Raw genomic sequence first — 17369 nt, 5'->3', positions numbered from 1 at the left:
GCTGAGCTGCTATGACAGAGGCCGTGTGATCTGCCAGGCCGTAGCTGGCCCTTTCCAGGAAAAGTCTGCAAACCCGCGCTCACCCTACGGGCCTTGAACTTCACTGTTCCTAACAAACCCCAAAGCAGCTGGCTAAAGCGGATTTCCTGGCTCAGGTTCTGTCTCAGGGTCAGGACTCAGTGGGTCCAGGGAACCCCCAAACTCGAACTCCAACCAGCTCACAAGCTGCTGACAGATCTGTGAACTAATCTGTGGGGATCACTGCCCTGAAGGATTTCATCATCACAGCTCAACAATGAGCACAAATGCCTGCACTCCGGGAAGCAGGTATCACAAAAGGGAAACCGAGGCATGTGGAGGACAAAACAGATCTCTTGGCTTAGTCATGCCTTGGCTCACGAACGCTTCTGTTTGCAAGGAACTGAGTTCTCAAATAGAAGTACTCGGCGAAATTTTGCTGCTGTTTGAGGACTCTGCACCAGTTGACAAACAGGGCACAGACATCCTTGTCAAAATCGTGGAACAAATTAAGTTCGTGAACCAAAACACAAACCAAATTAAGTATGGAACCAACCAAAAAGCAGCCAGCTGCCAAGACCCCCAGGCAACCTTCAGCTGTCTGCCCTGACACTAATTCACCTGAAATTCCACAGGCACCCGCAGAAAGACAGCTGCTGGGAGGTAAAAACCCAACCCCTAGGAAAGCTAAGAAGCCCATTTTTAGTAAAATCCAAAGCACATGCAGCTATAATCTAGCGCTTAACTGAACTACTGGAATATGGGTGAAAAACCTGACACACATAGTTTATAACCCAATGGTCCAATCAGAAGCTCCTTTCCATAAACTGAATTCTTTAAACAAATCCTAGCATGCAGAGGTAATATGGGAAGGAACATAAAGGATGTCCACGGAAAGGTTTCAGCAGAGCGAGGCTCAGATAGGACCAAAGAGCAGGACACTGAATCACTAAACAGGAACCTACAGACAGCCGGTCAGCTGACATCCACACGCACTGGGAGCAGGGACACGGCAGGTTCCAAGCCCCGTGGCCTGCAGCCATGCCAGAGCTAGGTCTTTGCTTTTCCGACCACCAGGTTTGCATTTTCCTGGAATCACTTAGGCACCACTGGAGGAGAAAGACTGAAGGGCAGGAATCTTATTTCTGATCTAACAAGTCTTTGAAACCAAGACACTGGTGAAGGCAGACAGAAAGGAAAGAGACATACAGACAGAGAAGGAGACAGAGAGACAGAGCTGAACCTGTTTTTAAAAATCACCTCTTAATTTTTATCCAGTTGAAGTCTAGAAAGATGTAGAAAAGACCGAAATTTGCATGTTGCATTCAGCATCTTAGGAAAAGCCTCATGCTTATCCGCTGAAGGCAGGCATGTGAGAACGGGGACGATGGCCTGGTGAAGGACCAGCGGATCCCCCGGCCCACGCCTGGGACAAATCCTAGTTTCTCTGGGCTTCTGGTTCTGCGCTGTACGATGAAGCATCTCAGGGGTTCTTAGGCTGAGCCTACACAGAACGGCTGGTCAGTGTAACTGTTTTCTTTTACAACCCAACACACATTGGTGAAATGCTAGAACAGTCTCGGACTCTGGGAAGGGGTTAATGGCATAAAAGACCGTAAAAAGTTCTGTGTGACTTTGGGTCAATTACAACTCAATGACAGGATTCAGGCAATTTGTTACAAGGACAGTGATGACCAGGAGTGAGACCTAGGGAAAGCACCACCCTGACCAGAAATCACTCGGGGCTTAGCAGCAACCCGGTTTGCCCTATTTTGCCTCTTCGTTTCAGTTCACCTGTATGTCCGGTTAGGTCGATGTGGTATCCACGGGCGGTCGTAGCTTTCTCCTTTCATGCCCTTAAACCTGGTGAGGTACGCTTTCTAGAACAACTTCATTAGTAAGGGCGATGGGAGAAAGTTGCGTGTATAACAGTTATGTAATAAAGACTCCACTGATGTCAACTGTCAAACAAATGAGGCAAGAGCAGAAAACCTTCACGATAATACTCAGATTCAAAACCCTCTGGGAAAGAAGCCACATGAATAAAAACGACATTCTTTAACGTCAGAGAAGAAAAAAATGGCTCTAAAAAGATGTGTGGAATAAAAACTAGCTGCTACCATCTCACGACGGTAGGCCTAAAGCTTGTGGAGGGAGGGACACGTGGCCACCCTGTCTTCCTGCTATAGGCCCTCAGCCTAAAGCATGAGACGGATGAGGTCAGTTAGCTTTCCAAGTTAAAGCACGCAGCTATGGCACAGCAAGGGAATCCGATGAAAAGAAAGCACTGTAAGACTACTATGGAAGCATGAATTAGAAAGCATGTTGCCATCCAGTAAAACCCATCACCTCCGCACGCTAACTCAGATCAAACCATCGACACGGTTCTGATTCATCGATGAAGTCCTGACTGCACCACTGGCTCAGGCTTCAAAAGCACATCTAGCACTATTTGAGAAGCTGCAGAAATGATTCCAATGATGTAATTTGTTATCTTAAAGTTACACCTACTCAGCCAGGTCTGATGGTGCACACCTGTAATCCCAGCACTCCGGAAGCTAAGGCAGGAGGTTGCCATGGGTTTGAGGCCAGCCTTGGCTACAAGGTGAGTTCAAGCCTGAGCCATATAGGGAAACCCCGCCTCAAAAAGATCAAAATAATAATACTAATATAAAGCAAATTTTTAAAATATTATACCTCCTTAGTATTTTAAAACTTTCCCATTCTAGACAGGAGGCTACATCAAGGAAGTCAGACAGCTCTTCAACTAAACAACAAGGAAAACTCTTCCAGCTGCCACATCAACCCCAACCCTGACTGCGCTGCCGGGAAACTGAGGGACCCCCGCAGGCCTCCGTTTTTTCTTCATTTTGTATTTGGAGACAACACTAAGGGGCTGAACTGCCCAGGCTGGGCTTGAGCTTGTGATTTGCCTGCCTCAGCCTCCTAGAGTGCTGGGATCCCGGGCAAGCACCGTCACGCCCCACTCCAAGTTTATCTCCTACAAACAACCTGAGGGGTCCTCAGACAGTTTTTCTGGAGCAAGACCAAAGACCTGTTTGCCCTCTTTCCTCTGGGGATGTATCAAGCTCCCAGATCTGTGTGGGAGGGTGGGTTCCTGTCTCTACAGGCAGCTCTCTCTCCCACTCCCAATCTGCATATCTCTAAACCAGGGGCAGGTAACTGGGGACCTAAGGCAATCTTTAATGTCACCTGGGCCCTGTCATCTCAGCTAATAATTGTCCTATAAGGAACACTTAAGTGCTACCTTTAGAAAACAGGCACTTTTTAGTAAAATGCTGTCTGCAGCCCAGAAATTCCAGTCATTTATTTTGCTTTGGAAAAACTGAGCCAAGCCAACTACAGCTATTGTAGAAACGTGAGTTTCTAACTGTTGGCCCAGGGAATATAAGTTACCTGTTAGACAAAGTTCAGAGTTCCTATTTCTGGAGGAACTACCACCCTTAATTCAGAAACGCAGAATATTTGCCAGGCATTAGACCCTCAGAAATCATTCACCACCACACTTCCCTGTAAAATGAGCCCTCGCTTAAGTGAATGCACTACAGAGGAGCTGTGTGTACTCAAAACGCGTGGGAAGGGGAATTTCATTTGCAAAAGGATTTCTCCAAATGCGACCTGGGCAGCCCCTGAAGAATCCCTGAGGCGACTAAAGGTAAAAGCGGTGGTTTCGCCCCCGCCCCAGGGCGCAGCCCCCTGCACCGCTCACCTCCATCTCCACGGCCGCGATGCCCTGGTCGTAGTGCCCCATGAGGTTGGGGAAGAAGGTGAGGTTGTAGGCCATCTTCAGACACCGCGGGACGGTCACCGGCTCGCAGGTGAAGAGGCTGTGGCCGCCGGCCAGGGGCAGGGCCGCGCACAGCCACAGCCACAGCCACAGCCACAGCCACAGCGGGGCGCGCGCCTCGTCCCTCCGCATCCTCCCGACTACCTGGCTGCCCGCAGGTCCGAAGAGGCCCAGCCCGGGGGTGCGCGGCCCACAGGCCTCATTTCACCGCGGGGCCATGTCCTGGAGCCCGGTCCGGGGAGCGCTGCAAAGCCAAGGGGGTGGGGTGGAGTGCCATCAGCCGCAGGTGTCGCCGCGCCCCCGGGCCGGGGGACCCCACCCCACCCAGCCCACCCCACCCGGTGCCAGCCCAGCGCCGGGAGGCCGCGCTGCGCCCGCCGCAGACGCCTCCGTCCGCCGGGTGTGTAATTTGCTGGGCGCCCGGCTCCGGGCCAGGTGATTGAAGGTTGCGCCCGGCGCAGTGGACGGCAAAGGGGCAGCGCGGAGGGCGGTGCGGGCCGGGCCGAGCCCGGGGCGCTGGGGCACAGGACCTGGGCCGGGGGACCCGGGCCCGGCGCTGCTCAGCCTGTGCGCCCTCCTGCCAGCCCGGGGTCACGTTTCACCCCACTCTGGTTTTGTTTCTGTTTTGGCCAGAGGCCGCCTCGAGGGAGGCTCGTGGGGCTCCCCGGTGGGGTCGGGGGTCCCCGCCGTCCTGCGCTCGCCCGGCTCCGGGGGTCCCGGCCAGGTTCGCCGCCGCCCGAGCCGGCCCGGCCTCGGGACCCAGAGGACACGGCCAGGGCACCGGCCCGGCCCGCACCCAGAGTCCGCCCAGCCAGGGGACCCCGCGCCCAAGCCCTGCCCCGGCCCCGGGGACCCCCGCGCCCCGATCGCCGCCCCCAGCTGTCCTCACCGCGTTCGCGGCCTCCGTCGCCGCCCGGTCCCCACCACCCGACGGCTGAGCGCGATCCCGCGAGACTGCGCCGCGGCGGGCAGGTCCGGGCGGGCCGGGGAGGCTGGGTCGGGCCCGCCCCGCGCCGCGCCGCCGGTTCTGCACCTGCCCGGCCGGGTTCTGAGCGCACTGGCCCGGCAGGGCTCTGCGATGGCACGGTTTGTCCAGACCTGGGGAGCAGCCTCGGGTCCTGTAGGCTAAGGCGGTCTGCGCCCTGTCTGGCTTTCTGGGTCTGGCGAGGTTCGCCCGAGGATTGTTTTTTAGAACCTGTTTCACTTTGGATTTCAGAGACCCAGAAGCCTCGCCTCACAAAGCCAGTTTGCTTTGTCAAGTCAGTGCCCAAGCAACCCAAGTGAAACGGGATGACCCCCTGCTTAACTGTCCATCTATCCGTCCATCCATCCATCCATCCATCCAGGTACCCACCCATCCATCCATCCATCCATCCACCTGTCCATCAATCTTTTTGGTTAGTAGCCTGTGGCGTACTGGCTGGCTTCTAGCTCAACTGGACCCTGTAGTTTCGTGGCTGCAAACCTTAGCAGAAAGCTGGACACCTTCAGAAGACCACCTTATTTTCAGCTCAGCTGCACCCCACAGCACCTCAGCTGCATCAGCCCGCCTTTCATCCCTCAGCATCTCCAAATGGTACTCGAGTTGCACCGGTGGCCAGGAGCTCTGAGGGCCAAGTTGGGGTCACCCAGGTCCTGCACATTGCTGGGCATGTTTAGAAAGAACTTCCCAAGAAGTGGGCAGTTATGAGGTGACTCAAGGGAGGCCATCAGAGAAACTTCCTGCAGACAAAACAAATATCACCTTTCAGGGTCTGCACCGAAGGAGGCCACCAAAAAGTTTGCAAACCACCAAAGAGTTTGCAGTCGGCAAACCCCAAAATGGGCAAAACCTGTAATCTGGGGAAGTTTCATCCAGCTTTATCAAAAACTGAGGACTCCAGGGAGGGGCGAGGCAGTCAGGAAGGGACTGCAACATGGCTAAGGCTGGACGGTTTGTGTACTGCAGACAAGATTCTGGAAGGAAGTTTGTGAGAAGGATTGTTTCCGCCCAGAATGCTGCTGTGTAGCAAGGGTACTTCCCCTAGGTTTCTGAATAGAAAGAACATTCCTGCCCGGGGTCTTGCAAACATAAGGATCCTTTCCACAGTCGGGCCCAGGAGTGACATTTAAATGAAAATGTCTGCAATTCGCATAAACATGTTCTAGGGAGGCTGAGGCAGGAGGGTCAGTGCAAGTTTGAGACCAGCCTAGTCTTCAAAGTGAGCTCAAGTCAGCCTGAACTACATAGTTTTGAGACTCTGTCTCAAAATGACAACAAAAACCAAACCAAAACAAAACAAACAAACAAACAAAAACCATGTTACATGGTTTGCCAGGGAAAATGGCCTAAACTTTAGAGGGAAAGCCCATTTTATCTTTAACTGCATATAATTATGTATTGCATGAACAGTGATGGACAGAATGATTTTGGAACCTGATAGATTGGGTCTGGAACATTAATCTGTTCTCTGTGTCACCACTGGCCTCTCGTCAGGTACACACCATCCTGCTGGGTTAATGGCTGGCTCCCGCTCGCTCTGGTCCTCTGTCCCTGGACCTCAGATGCAAGCTGTGCGACCCTCTGACCCTCTGACCGTGGTGCTTGGTGCTTCCTTCTATTCCCGTTGCTCCTCTGGCCTGAGGAGGAGACAGTGACCAAAGTGACCAAAGACGCAGACTTATTCCTGAAGGGTGATTCTGTGAGACACAGATCTCTGGTCGGTAAGGTTTCTCTTTCTCTCTCTCTCTCCTCTTTCTCTCTTTCTTTCTCCCTCTCTCCTCTCCTAAATATTTCACTCCACTCTCTTCTTGTTCCTGAGAAGTGAATGTAGGTCTCATTCTGGGTAAATTTCTTGCTATTAAATAGCGCGTCGCCACCCGTAGGCTTTCATAGACTTTCTTTAGTAAGAAGTCCCCACTATGTCTAGTTTGCTGAGTTTTCTTTTTAATCATGAATGGCTGTTGGATTTTATCAAATGCTTTTTGTGCATCTATTTACGTGATCTTGTGGCAGGTTTTAACCTGTTGATACAATGGACTCCATGAAACGACCTTCTAGTGTTGAACCGTAGCCTAAACCTCAATGCCAGTGGGTCAATTTTTGTGCACTGTTGGGTTCCACTCCCCGATGCCTCACTGAGGAGTTTACAGCTATGCGCATCAGAGACTCAGTCTGCAGGTTTCTTTCCTGGTGACCTTTCTGTCTGGCTTTGGAATGCTGCGCTCCCAGGATGAGCTGGGGAGAATCCCCCTCTGCTCCTGGCTTCTGGAGGGGGTTTTAGGGAACGGGCACGGTGTGGTTGGTGCCGGCATGGATTCGGAGGAAATCCAGGCATTATCGCCTTAAACATTTCTTCTCTGATCCTTTCTCTCCTTCTCCTTCTGTTTTTCCCATCATACACATGTGATCTCTCCCACAGTCTGTGACTATTATGTTCCATACGCCTAGACTTTTTCTTTTTGAGCTTTGGAAGCTTCTGTTAAAGCATCCTTGGGCTCAGAGCTCTTTCCAGGCCACCAATGAGCCTCCTACAGGCACTCTTAATTTCTGTATAGTGGGGATTTTTGTTGTTGTCTCTAGCAGCTTTTATTTATTCTTCCTGAGAATTTCCATTTCTCTATTTTTGTTACACAGGCGTTCTTCATGAGTTCTATTTTTCCTTTACAACCTGTAGCTCATTAATCATAGTTGTTTTAAGTACCTCTCTGAGAATCTCGGCCACACCTGAGTCTGGTGTGACGCTTTCTCTGTGTCTTCTGGCTGTGGCTGTTGCTTGACAGTGTGCCTTGTAGCTTGTGGTCATGAGCTGGGTACGGGGTGCTGGAGGACAGAACTGCATGGAGAGGACGTCAGAAGGCGATGTCTGTCGGGGTGTGAGGAGAGGGAAGCATCCTACAGACCCAGGATTAAGCCTCAGGCCCAGGGAGGCTGCATCCCAGGGTGTGAACTTTACAAGTACTCAATTTTAAGTCTTCCTTCAGGGGGACGAGATGCCCAGAGCAGGTAGGGCTGGTTAGCTCTGCTCATGCCACAGATCATTTTCCCTTAGGGCAAGCCTAAGACAACAGGATGCTCAAGCAAGGTGTCAGGCATGGGATCATGGACTTGGGAGGCAGAGAGGTGGATTTGGTCCATGGTTGCAGAGGCCTCAGTGCATGGTGACTTTGCCCTGCTGCTCTGGGCCTGTGGTGAGGATGACATCATGCGGAGAACATGGGGGAGGGAAGCTGCTCACTGCACAGCGGCCAGGAGCAGAGGGACAGGAAGAGAGGAATCCCCATGGTCCCCTTTCAGGGTTGCCCTGGTGATGAAGGTTTCTCCCTAAGCCCTGCCCCTTGAAGATTTTCTGCCTCCCAAATAGCAGAAAGGGCTGTGACCAAGCCTTCAACAATAATGCCAGACCTCTAGCGACTCACCGTGACAGTTCTGGCTTTCCTACCCTGTGCGGGTTCCCCTGGAGACTTCTGCTCTGGTGACTTGGGATTCTCTGTGTGTACTTGTCATCTGTCCCATTTCAGGGGCAGCGGTTTACCGCATGCAGATCTAAGGAGAGTTGCTGGTATGTAACTTGTTGCACTTTGTACTTGATAGTGGGCTGGAGTGACAGTTTTCTGTCTATGCCAATTAGGAAACCCGGTTTCTCACTTAAAAAAATAAATATTGCTTTAAGGCTTTTGTTGATCTGTTTGGGTGCTACTGTCTTAGCAGAGCAAAGTTTTCCCCAGCTGTGTAAAGCTGCCAAGAGCTAGGGCAGAGCTGCAGCTCAGTGGTGGAGCAATTGTCTGGCACGCACGAGACCCTGAGTTTCATCCTCAGCACCATGAAATATAGTAAATAAAATAAAATGACACCAAGAGCTACAGTAATCCAGGCGAATTACACAATTTGGCATTAGTGTTAATAAAGCACTGTTTATAGGAAAGTGTTGATTATAGCAACATAATTAGATGATTTGGCTGAAATTAAGGTTATAAACTAAATGACTGAAGCTTTACTCTAAAAGTTTTAATTTTGTGACTTATCTGAACATCTCCAATCCATCACCGGGCTATGCAGATACATGCAATAATAATTGAATTTATTCATCTTTAATATTATACTTACTCTTATTAAAACACACTTTATAGATTGAAAAATTTTTTCCCTCACAAAGGTACAGGTGTTTTTCGAGGTGGGACAGCACACACCTCAGCGGTGTGAGCACTCGACATGTGACTGTGAGCACCTGGGCCACGAAAGCTCTCCCCACAGCTCCGATCTCTCCATGTCTGTGAACTGAACCCAGGCGAGCCTGTGAGCCTCACGCAGAGGATGACCTTCATTAAAAGCCAACTTGCCCGCGACGCCGTCACCTGCTGCTCTGGCCTCCAGCAGCTAGCTACCTGCTGCAGTGGGCTTAGCCCACCAGTTGACCTTGGGGTGGTATCCACTGTGGCTGTACAGGGTTACTGCACCTTCTAATTACTACCTCCGGTATGATTAGAAAAGTAAAGTTTTCAGTGCAGTAGTAACCTGACCTGCAGGACAGAGCCACACAGTTTAATGATGTTTTGATGCATAAGGTTGCCTCTCCGGAACTCTGGTTTTGCCATTTGGAAACAGAGATTCATAATGCTGAAGAAAACAGGCCCAGCGCCATCAGTGCTGCAAGCTGCATTCTGTGCCTGTGAGTTCACCCTGCTGGCTTCGTTTCTGGTGGCCACACACTACCATCTGGTCATTTTTAATATTTAACATCTTATTTCTTTTGTTCTGGAAAAGCAGCCACGTTAAGTGAAATATTAGCCATAGTATTTCCCCTAAGGCTGCTAGAATCATCTAGCAAATGTATTTTTATTTCAAATTTAGTGATTTAGAAAATAACTAAACAAATTTTCTTTCTATTTTCAACAGCAGAGAAGGAGCTGGAGGACATTAACAGTGCAAGCGCAGTGGTGTGTAGAATCTAAAGGTTCCCCGGTGTACGGAGGCAGAGCGTAAAACAGGTGTCAGCCAACGCAGGCAAAGCTTTAGGTATTAGAAGAGTAAGTTCTGGAAGCTAACGTACACACAGCGAGGACAGGTGGCAGGATCCAGCCCCCTTCCAAAGGTCCACCTGTGAATGCACAAATGTTTGGGGGACAGATAGTTATCAACCCTGACTGCCAGGGATCTGACTCTGACACCACGCCTGCCTGGCAAGTGCAAGGTTCTGAGTTCAATTCCTGACACTAAAAAAAACAGATATAGACCCTGACAAGTGCTGTGTATGTGCTTGAAACTTGCTAAGAGAGCAGATCTTGGCCTTCCCTTCACTCCACAAAATGGTAACAGGAAACAACTGTGTTAATCATTCCACAAGGTGTGTGCAAGATCACCATTTTGAATACTTTGAATATACACAATTTTATTTGTCAGTTCTCTCTCAATAAAGCTGAGGGGGAAGTAATGGGAGGAGGAGGAGATGGAAGAGGAGCAGCAGGAGGAGGAGGAGACAGAGGAGCAGGAGGAGACAAGCCCACAGGGGTAATGTGTATTCCAGGATAAGTGAAAGAACAGACAGCTGGAGAAGGAGGTACTGCAATCTCGCATTCCCCCCGAAAGATGGAGCAGGCCCCTGCGAGGCTGGGTGGACACAAAGTTACCAAGAGACCCCCAACCCCAGCACTTTTTGCTGCTAGTTTGCAGGAAGCAGCAGCAGGATTTAAAGCAAGAGGTCTTTTGTGTTTTCACTGGCAGGCAGAGGCAGATCTACTATGAACTCATGAAGCTTCGCCTTCAGGGCCCTTCCGAGGGTTCATCCAATTTGATACTTGAAGTTTCAAGAGCTTTTTCTCCCTAAGATGCCTGAAACGGTGCTCCACGAGCCTCGCCACAGGGAACAGCAGTGGGCCTGGAAATCGGGCTCACTCGGGCGGGCTTGGAGGCAGTTTGTAACCCTCAGGAGAGTTGTGTTGATTTCTACTAGAACAGAGGGGTTCACGGAAGGGGAGATGGCGGATCTTTTAAAAAGTTTATCAGTAACAAACCTCATAGAACTAGTCAACTGTTACACTGCCACTTTGACAGAACTGACAACTTTGTCCACTGATAGAGGGATTGAGGGGAGATGGTCACTGGGCTGCCCACGTCCACACAAGTCCTCAAAGGAGAGGTGGATGAGCCCGGGCCACCCGGACCCTCAGCCTCCTGCAGCCCAGGACCCTGCTGGCCCACGTGGGGCTCAGATGGGAAGCTGCCTGCCTCGGCCTTCACCTGCTCCTTAAGGAGGAGGAATTCCTCCCTCCAAAGGCTCTTCACCTTCTCCCACACAGGACCCACCATATTCACAAGTAGAACTGAGTTTCAGCCTGAAAATCATTCCTCTAGCAAACAACTAAAATCACTGTAAAATGGGGGTCAGCATTTGTTTCTTTTTAATATAGTTTGGAATGATCACTTCTTTTCTTTTTCTTTCCTTTTTTTTTTTTTTTTTTTCCAGGTTTGGAGCTCCACGACTTCACCCTTGCCAGGCAGGCGCTTATACCACTGAGCTAAATCCCCAGCCCTGGAACGATCACTTTTATGTTAAGACCTGACTCTTACTTAAACAACTATACCTCTGCTCAAATTAAATGGGTTATAAATGTATTTTAAGAATTGTATTTTACTTTAAAGGCTAAGATTTTATGAAAAAGAGAGATGACTTAAAAAGGAATCTTACAGGGCTGAGGATTTAGCTCAGTGGCATAAGCACCTGCCTGGCAAGTGTGTGGTCATAAGTTCGATCCCCCCGAAAAAAAAGTGGGGGAATCTTACAGAAGCCAGGGATACAGCTCAGCGAAGCACCTGCCTGGCAAGCACAAGGTCATGAGTTCCATCTCTGGTGGCAAATAAATAAATAAATAACAGCCTGAAAATAGTTATTTCCAAACAAGGAATCTTACAAATAAATTGCTTCCATTTTAGTAAGAGCTCTGGGCAGGATAAAGCCGAGTTTTGATTTGATTAGCTAGTGTATCAGAGCATAAATGAGGACAGGTGAATTCTCCAGGCAGCTCCACCTCTGGGGACCTCAGAGACCACCGAAGCCATTCTGTGGACCCAGGGGAACCGTGAGACAAATAGGAAAGTCATCCAATGCTTTCCTGCATAAGATTTTAAACGGTTTGCAACAAAAATGCAGCTGGCAAGTCAAGGCCTGAGCTGAGCGGGGAGCACAGAAACACACAGCAATAAAAGTCGTGTTTCCGAGGAAGCAAAAGAAGCAGACGGTGGAGGCCGGAGCTGCGTGGTGTGTTCTTGTTTTGCTGGTTGGTTGTTTTCTCACGAAGCGCACGTTACATTTAAAAGCTCACTGAGGGACATAGATGTCAGAGTGTGGTGTGTATGCAACAGCAACGGGCGAGAATTAAATCAACACACAAAGGCAAAAGTAACTCGAGCCGGGTGTGTTCTGGAACAAGACCGGCGCATGTTGAGAGTCTGATAGTCAATTTAAAGGGCTGGAAGAGTCTGGAGATCCTTTGCAACCTCTGAGAACCAGAGGCGAGGAGCGGAGGGTACCAGAGTGCGGAGGGCCCTGAAAATCTGTCAGGCAGTGGGTGAACTAGCAGGAGGGTCCAAGTTCACAGCCGTTCCTCAGTGGTAGAGCACTTTCCCAGCATTTAGGCCCTGGGTTTGACCTCCAGCACCACAAAGCAAAACAAAATGAAAAAACTCTCTGCCAGGTATAGTATAGTGATACACACCTGTAATTCCAGCTATTTGGGAGGCTGACGCAGGAGGATCTCACGTTCAAGGAAACTCTGGGCAATTTAGACGGAGGTAGGACAGAAGAAATGAAAGATAAGTAGGGAGGAGACATGGAAATCATAACTAAAAATTGTCATTTTAAGAAGACTTAAACTGGCCGGGTGTGGTGGCTCCTGCCTGTAATCCCAGCACTCGGGAGACTGAGGCAGGAGGATCGTTGCAAGTTCAAAACCAGCCTGGGCTACAAAGTGAGCTCAAGACCAGCCTGAAGTGCATAGCGAGACCCTGTCTCAAAAAGACAAGAAAAAAATAAGACTTAAACTTTTGGGCCTCAACGGAAGTTACCCAAGGCAATCCCTGTCAGCATTCCTTTAGTTAAATTTAGGTCCCTTCCCTGCCAGAACTCTCACACCCTAAATTCCTCAGGAATTCTGTAAATCCATTGATGTGCTTCACTGAGAAAGTCAAGATCAGGCTCCTAAAATAAAGGAGCAGGTTGACAGAATCCAAAGAATGTTTAAATTACCTATTCAAAAAACAAAACAAAACCACCCCCACACTGCCCAGACCCGTGGGAAGGGCCGGCTCCCGGAGTGCCCCCCTTCCCCGTGCCTTCCAGAGGACCAGACGGATCTTGTCAGCCCCAGCCCAGTGAGTAAGAAGGGGGTGGGGTGGGGGCAGGGATGGAGCTCAGGGTGAAGGGCTTGGGTTCAACCCCGGCTACAGGGCAGTCTCTCTCCGGAGGAAGGGCAGCGGGTTCCCACAGCCCTGCGGCAGCTGAGCCTCCTGGGGTGCGTCGGGGAGACCGCATGGGAGTCTGGAGAGATGGCCTTCGAAACCCACAACCCAAACCAAGCCACAACAGGGGCAGCCAGGGCAACGCTACCTACTGTAACGGGAAGACGGCGAGGCGGGCAGATGGATGCGATTGGCACTTGAGAAATGCACCAGAGGGCTCTGCCTGGGGGCTGCAGAGCAGGCTGGGGTAGAGCCTGTCCCAGGCCTTCTTCCTGCCAGACTGGTTTAACTGGTTTTCCGGTCCAACTGGTCTCGCTGTGGTCCTGGTATTCAACCAGAGAAGCGGCTGCATTTGAGACATTGTGCAACTTCAGGGAGGCTGTGAAAGGGAAGAAAACCCAGCCACTGGGCCTAAGCATAACTCCTGGAGCTGCCTCTGTGGCTCGCTCAGGATGTGCTTCCCTGCAGAAGCCAACCTTTTCATCTTTGTTTTCTAAATTTGGGGCATTTTTGATTCTGGGTAGGATGGAAACTCTTCACTGGGAAACTGATTTTCTTTTGGAACAGAAGCATTTCTTCTGCTGGCTCTCGTGTCTGGGTAATGAGTTTTATAAAGTATTTTCCCCGATCATGAGTTGTAAGTCTCAGACCTAACAGTGACATTCCTCAGAAACAGGCAGGGAGAAAGTCGAGCCTCCAACAGGAGGAGGCTGGGAGGTGAATGAGGTACTGTGACCCCTCCCCCCCAACTCTCAGGTCACTGGGAAGAGGCACAGCCTGAGCTAATGCAAAGGCTTCGCTCCAGAGTCCTCAGTCTGGCTCTGTGTCTTGGAAACATGCCAGCTTCTCCATCTGAAGGCAGCACAACAGTCACATTCTCTGGGCATTTCTCACAGGCAGCTGTGAGGCTTAAGCATCAGGTTATGTGAGGCAGTGAGCCGATCGCCCAGCAGGCAGTGAGATGCCTGGTTATCTTTGTGTGTTATTGGGTTCATGAGTGAAGACCCCAGAAGATCCTAGTGCACTGCACCCATTTGTTCCTGCCAGGACACCAAGGTGTCACCGGGTGGAGCCCCTATGTGCCTCTGTGATCAGTGTGATGGCCATGCACTAAAGGGCAGCAGGCTGTCCTCCTGTTTCTGTGACACCTGTCTTTCTCCAGTGGCTTAGGTCTGTCTCCCAGAAGTCCCAGAGTGCCTGGAAGGTGGGGGGCTCTGTGATGCCAGTCCGCACCGAGGCCGGAGCTGGCATCTCAATGCTGCTGCAGCTCGCTTCCTGGGCAGGGTGAGTCGGAGCCCAGCCCCCTGCAGGAGTGTTGGGCAGACACCATCTCTCAAGGACAGGGGTTCCACAGTTGTCCTGCAGAGGGGCAGACAGAGAAAAGGGAATGAACACCCATCAAGAGAGGATCGTCCACGCTGCTCCACGGAAGAACACTTTCCCTGGTGCTGTTGCCAGAGTCCTGGCTCAGATCACCTCCCAGAAGGGCTGGTCTCGAGGTGGAATGCGCTTCCTTCCGCCTCCCAGAAGGGTCTGCTTCACACAGAGCCTTTTAATCTCGGGACAGAAGGTCACGGAGGAGCCGTGAACTTTCTGCACCAGGACCCTGCACAGGAAGGTGCAGGAAATGTGCAATTTCCTCTGATTCGTCACAGTTCTACCTCTCAGAGCAAAACAAAACATTACGCATTCGTTGCTGACTTATTTTGAAGATCACATAATCAAGACTCGTTTGGACATCGGGCATCAGACTGCAATCTTGCTGTCCATCCCCTCCACGCATTAACGCTTTCACTGGTTCACTTGTGCAAACCCCATGCCCAAGAAACAGTGTCCAAGGCTGGGCCGCCTGGCAGAAGATTATGAAGAGCCCAAGGATTTCAAGTCACTCAGAGTTGACCCTGAACCTGTGTTTACCACTCACCAACTATGTGCCTGGGAGAGTTATGTGATTTCGGTAATTCTCAGCTTCTTCATTTGGAAAACGAGTGTATTTTTTTTTTTTTATCCATACTGGGGATCGAACTCACAACTGTGCACTTGCAAAGCAGGTACTTATGCTGCTGAGCTAAATCCCCAGCCCTTGAGTATATTTATCCCTCCTTCACAGAGCTATTGTGACAATGAAATTAATTAACAGCTATCCAGTGCCCAGCTTACAGTGGGCATCCTACTAAGGTAGCAATTATTCTCATTGCCGCTGTTATCAAGGGATGGCAATGACTTGGTGATTTCTGGGGTCTCTCTGTCCCCTGGGCTCTTCTGTCTTCTGTCTGCAGGAGGAGCGCTGTCCTGCATGGACATTATTGTGTAGCATGTGGCTGGAACATGTGCTCTTCACAGTCCCGTGTGTCTGGTTTGAATCCTGGTCGAGCCATTTGCTTACCGTGAGTCTGGATCCAGTGGATAAATCTGAAGAGTGAGCAGAATAATGTGTAGCTTCCTCAAGAGGGTTCTACAAGCCGATGCACACAAAGCCACCAGCGTGGTGCCCAAGCCTTGGGATTTCCCCGAGATGCTGTAAATTCTCTCTGATGCATTTACATGTAGTAAATGAGAGAACATGCATTTACATGTTCTCATGCAAAGGATAAGAACAACTTTGGGTGAGTCCCTCCTCTTCTCGGAGTCTGTATCACAGGGTGCAAAGAAAGGGTAAACTCTGTGGCCCCTGAGTCCCTTACGGCTCCAGGTCAACTCCTGCCTGTTCTCTCATTCCTTTTATTGGAAAAAGAATTTACTAAAGGGCGTAGAGAATAATCCCATAAGAGTTCGAGCCCTAGCACCCCAGGAATGTGCCAACCTCCTTGTCCTTGGTGACCAGGAAGGACGACCGGGACACTCAACTTGGGAAGAAAGTGCCCTTCTCCCCATGCATGATGCCCGTTTCCCGTGTGTTCACCAGAGCAAGAGACTTCGCAACAGCTGTTAGTGAAAGGGACTGAGCCGGGCTGGAGAGCGCTAACCAGCAACCAGGGCCACTTCTCCTTCACCATCTCCGTGTTGTTCAGACAGGGGAAGGAAACCAGAGCAAATCACTCACTTCCACCTTCTGGTGCCTTGGGAGCCTTCGAGAAGCCCAAGCCTCATAGTGGGAAGGAGATGAGAAACAGAACTTGTCCCAATCTGACTGTTTGGCAGAAACTGACAAATTAGAGCCCAGCGTTAGGCTCTCTTGTATTTGTGTTTATTTTGTTTTTTATAGAATATAGAGGATACCTTTTATTTTAAGTCTTGGCAAAAGAGAGAGCACCTCAGCTGATAGAGGGGAGGGCTGCAGAGCAACCTGGGCCTCTTGGCAGAAGGGTTTTGTTTCTGTTCCATTGTGTGTCACTCAGTGTGTGTCGCTGGGTGTTCAAGCCCACATTCTGAGCCTGCAGAAGCAGATAGTGCAGTCCCTGACCCTGCTAGGCTCTGAAGATCAGCCTGGTGTCTGGGAAGAAGCCACCACCTGCCACCCACAGTGGCTGTGACTTCTCTGCAGGCCAGCAGGACAAGGTCTGTCTGAGACATGGCATCTTTTCTGGTTACCTTCATAAACGGCCACCCTGGCTGCCCCTAACAGTGAAGGAACAGTGCACCATGTTAACCACACAGCTAAGCACAGGAAACATTCGGTAGGTCTTTGTCCCACCCTCGTGAGAGAACCGTCTCTCAAGGCCAGCTCTGATTGCCACTGTGATAAGATGCTCTGCGGGTGCGAGCATGCTATGCACTTGTGCAATTTCTAATATTCCGCTGGGCCGCGTTGTTTGTGTAAGAGATAAGGCTTCAGAGCCAGCAAGAGTGACTGGGGTAGGTGGCAGGGCTTGGCACCAAATATCACACACATTTCGTAACACACGAAGCTCAGCGGTGTATTAGAGGCATCATTATACAGACACTGGTAAACACTGGTAACCGTTCTTATCTTCATGGATGTGAAGCTACGGCTAAAGTCCCTCAGCGTGTCACTGTGTTGTCAGACATCACGCTTGGGGACCAAACAGTACATGGCAAGAAAGCACAGGTACCACCATGTTGATGCCAACAAACGCATTTTGACATCATCTGGAACTTCCATCGCGTAGGAGACTGAGGTTGGTTGTCCGTAATCGCATGTTTATCCAA

The 17369-nt window shown here is 50.5% G+C and overlaps 1 protein-coding gene across 1 annotated transcript in view; it reads right to left on the bottom strand.

The window, feature by feature from the left end:
- Fzd6 (frizzled class receptor 6) overlaps window positions 1–4872 on the bottom strand; it is a 31316-nt gene extending 26444 nt beyond the window's left edge. Inside the window, exons 1-2 of the mRNA XM_003479837.5 lie at window positions 4716–4872; window positions 3749–4070 (exon numbers count right to left, since the gene is read on the bottom strand). Coding sequence (XP_003479885.4) covers window positions 3749–3958 — 210 coding nt within the window. The 5' untranslated portion in view covers window positions 3959–4070; window positions 4716–4872. The remainder of the gene's footprint in view (window positions 1–3748; window positions 4071–4715) is intronic.
- Between the last annotated feature and the right edge of the window lie 12497 nt (window positions 4873–17369).

The sequence above is a fragment of the Cavia porcellus genome, unplaced genomic scaffold, assembly GCF_034190915.1.
Source record: "Cavia porcellus strain 051 isolate PalLab524CR breed Dunkin Hartley unplaced genomic scaffold, mCavPor4.1 scaffold_10, whole genome shotgun sequence".
In the NCBI taxonomy this organism is placed as follows: domain Eukaryota; kingdom Metazoa; phylum Chordata; class Mammalia; order Rodentia; family Caviidae; genus Cavia; species Cavia porcellus.
The sequence above is the reverse complement of the archived record's forward strand: the minus strand, read 5'-3'. Positions and strand labels throughout refer to the sequence as shown.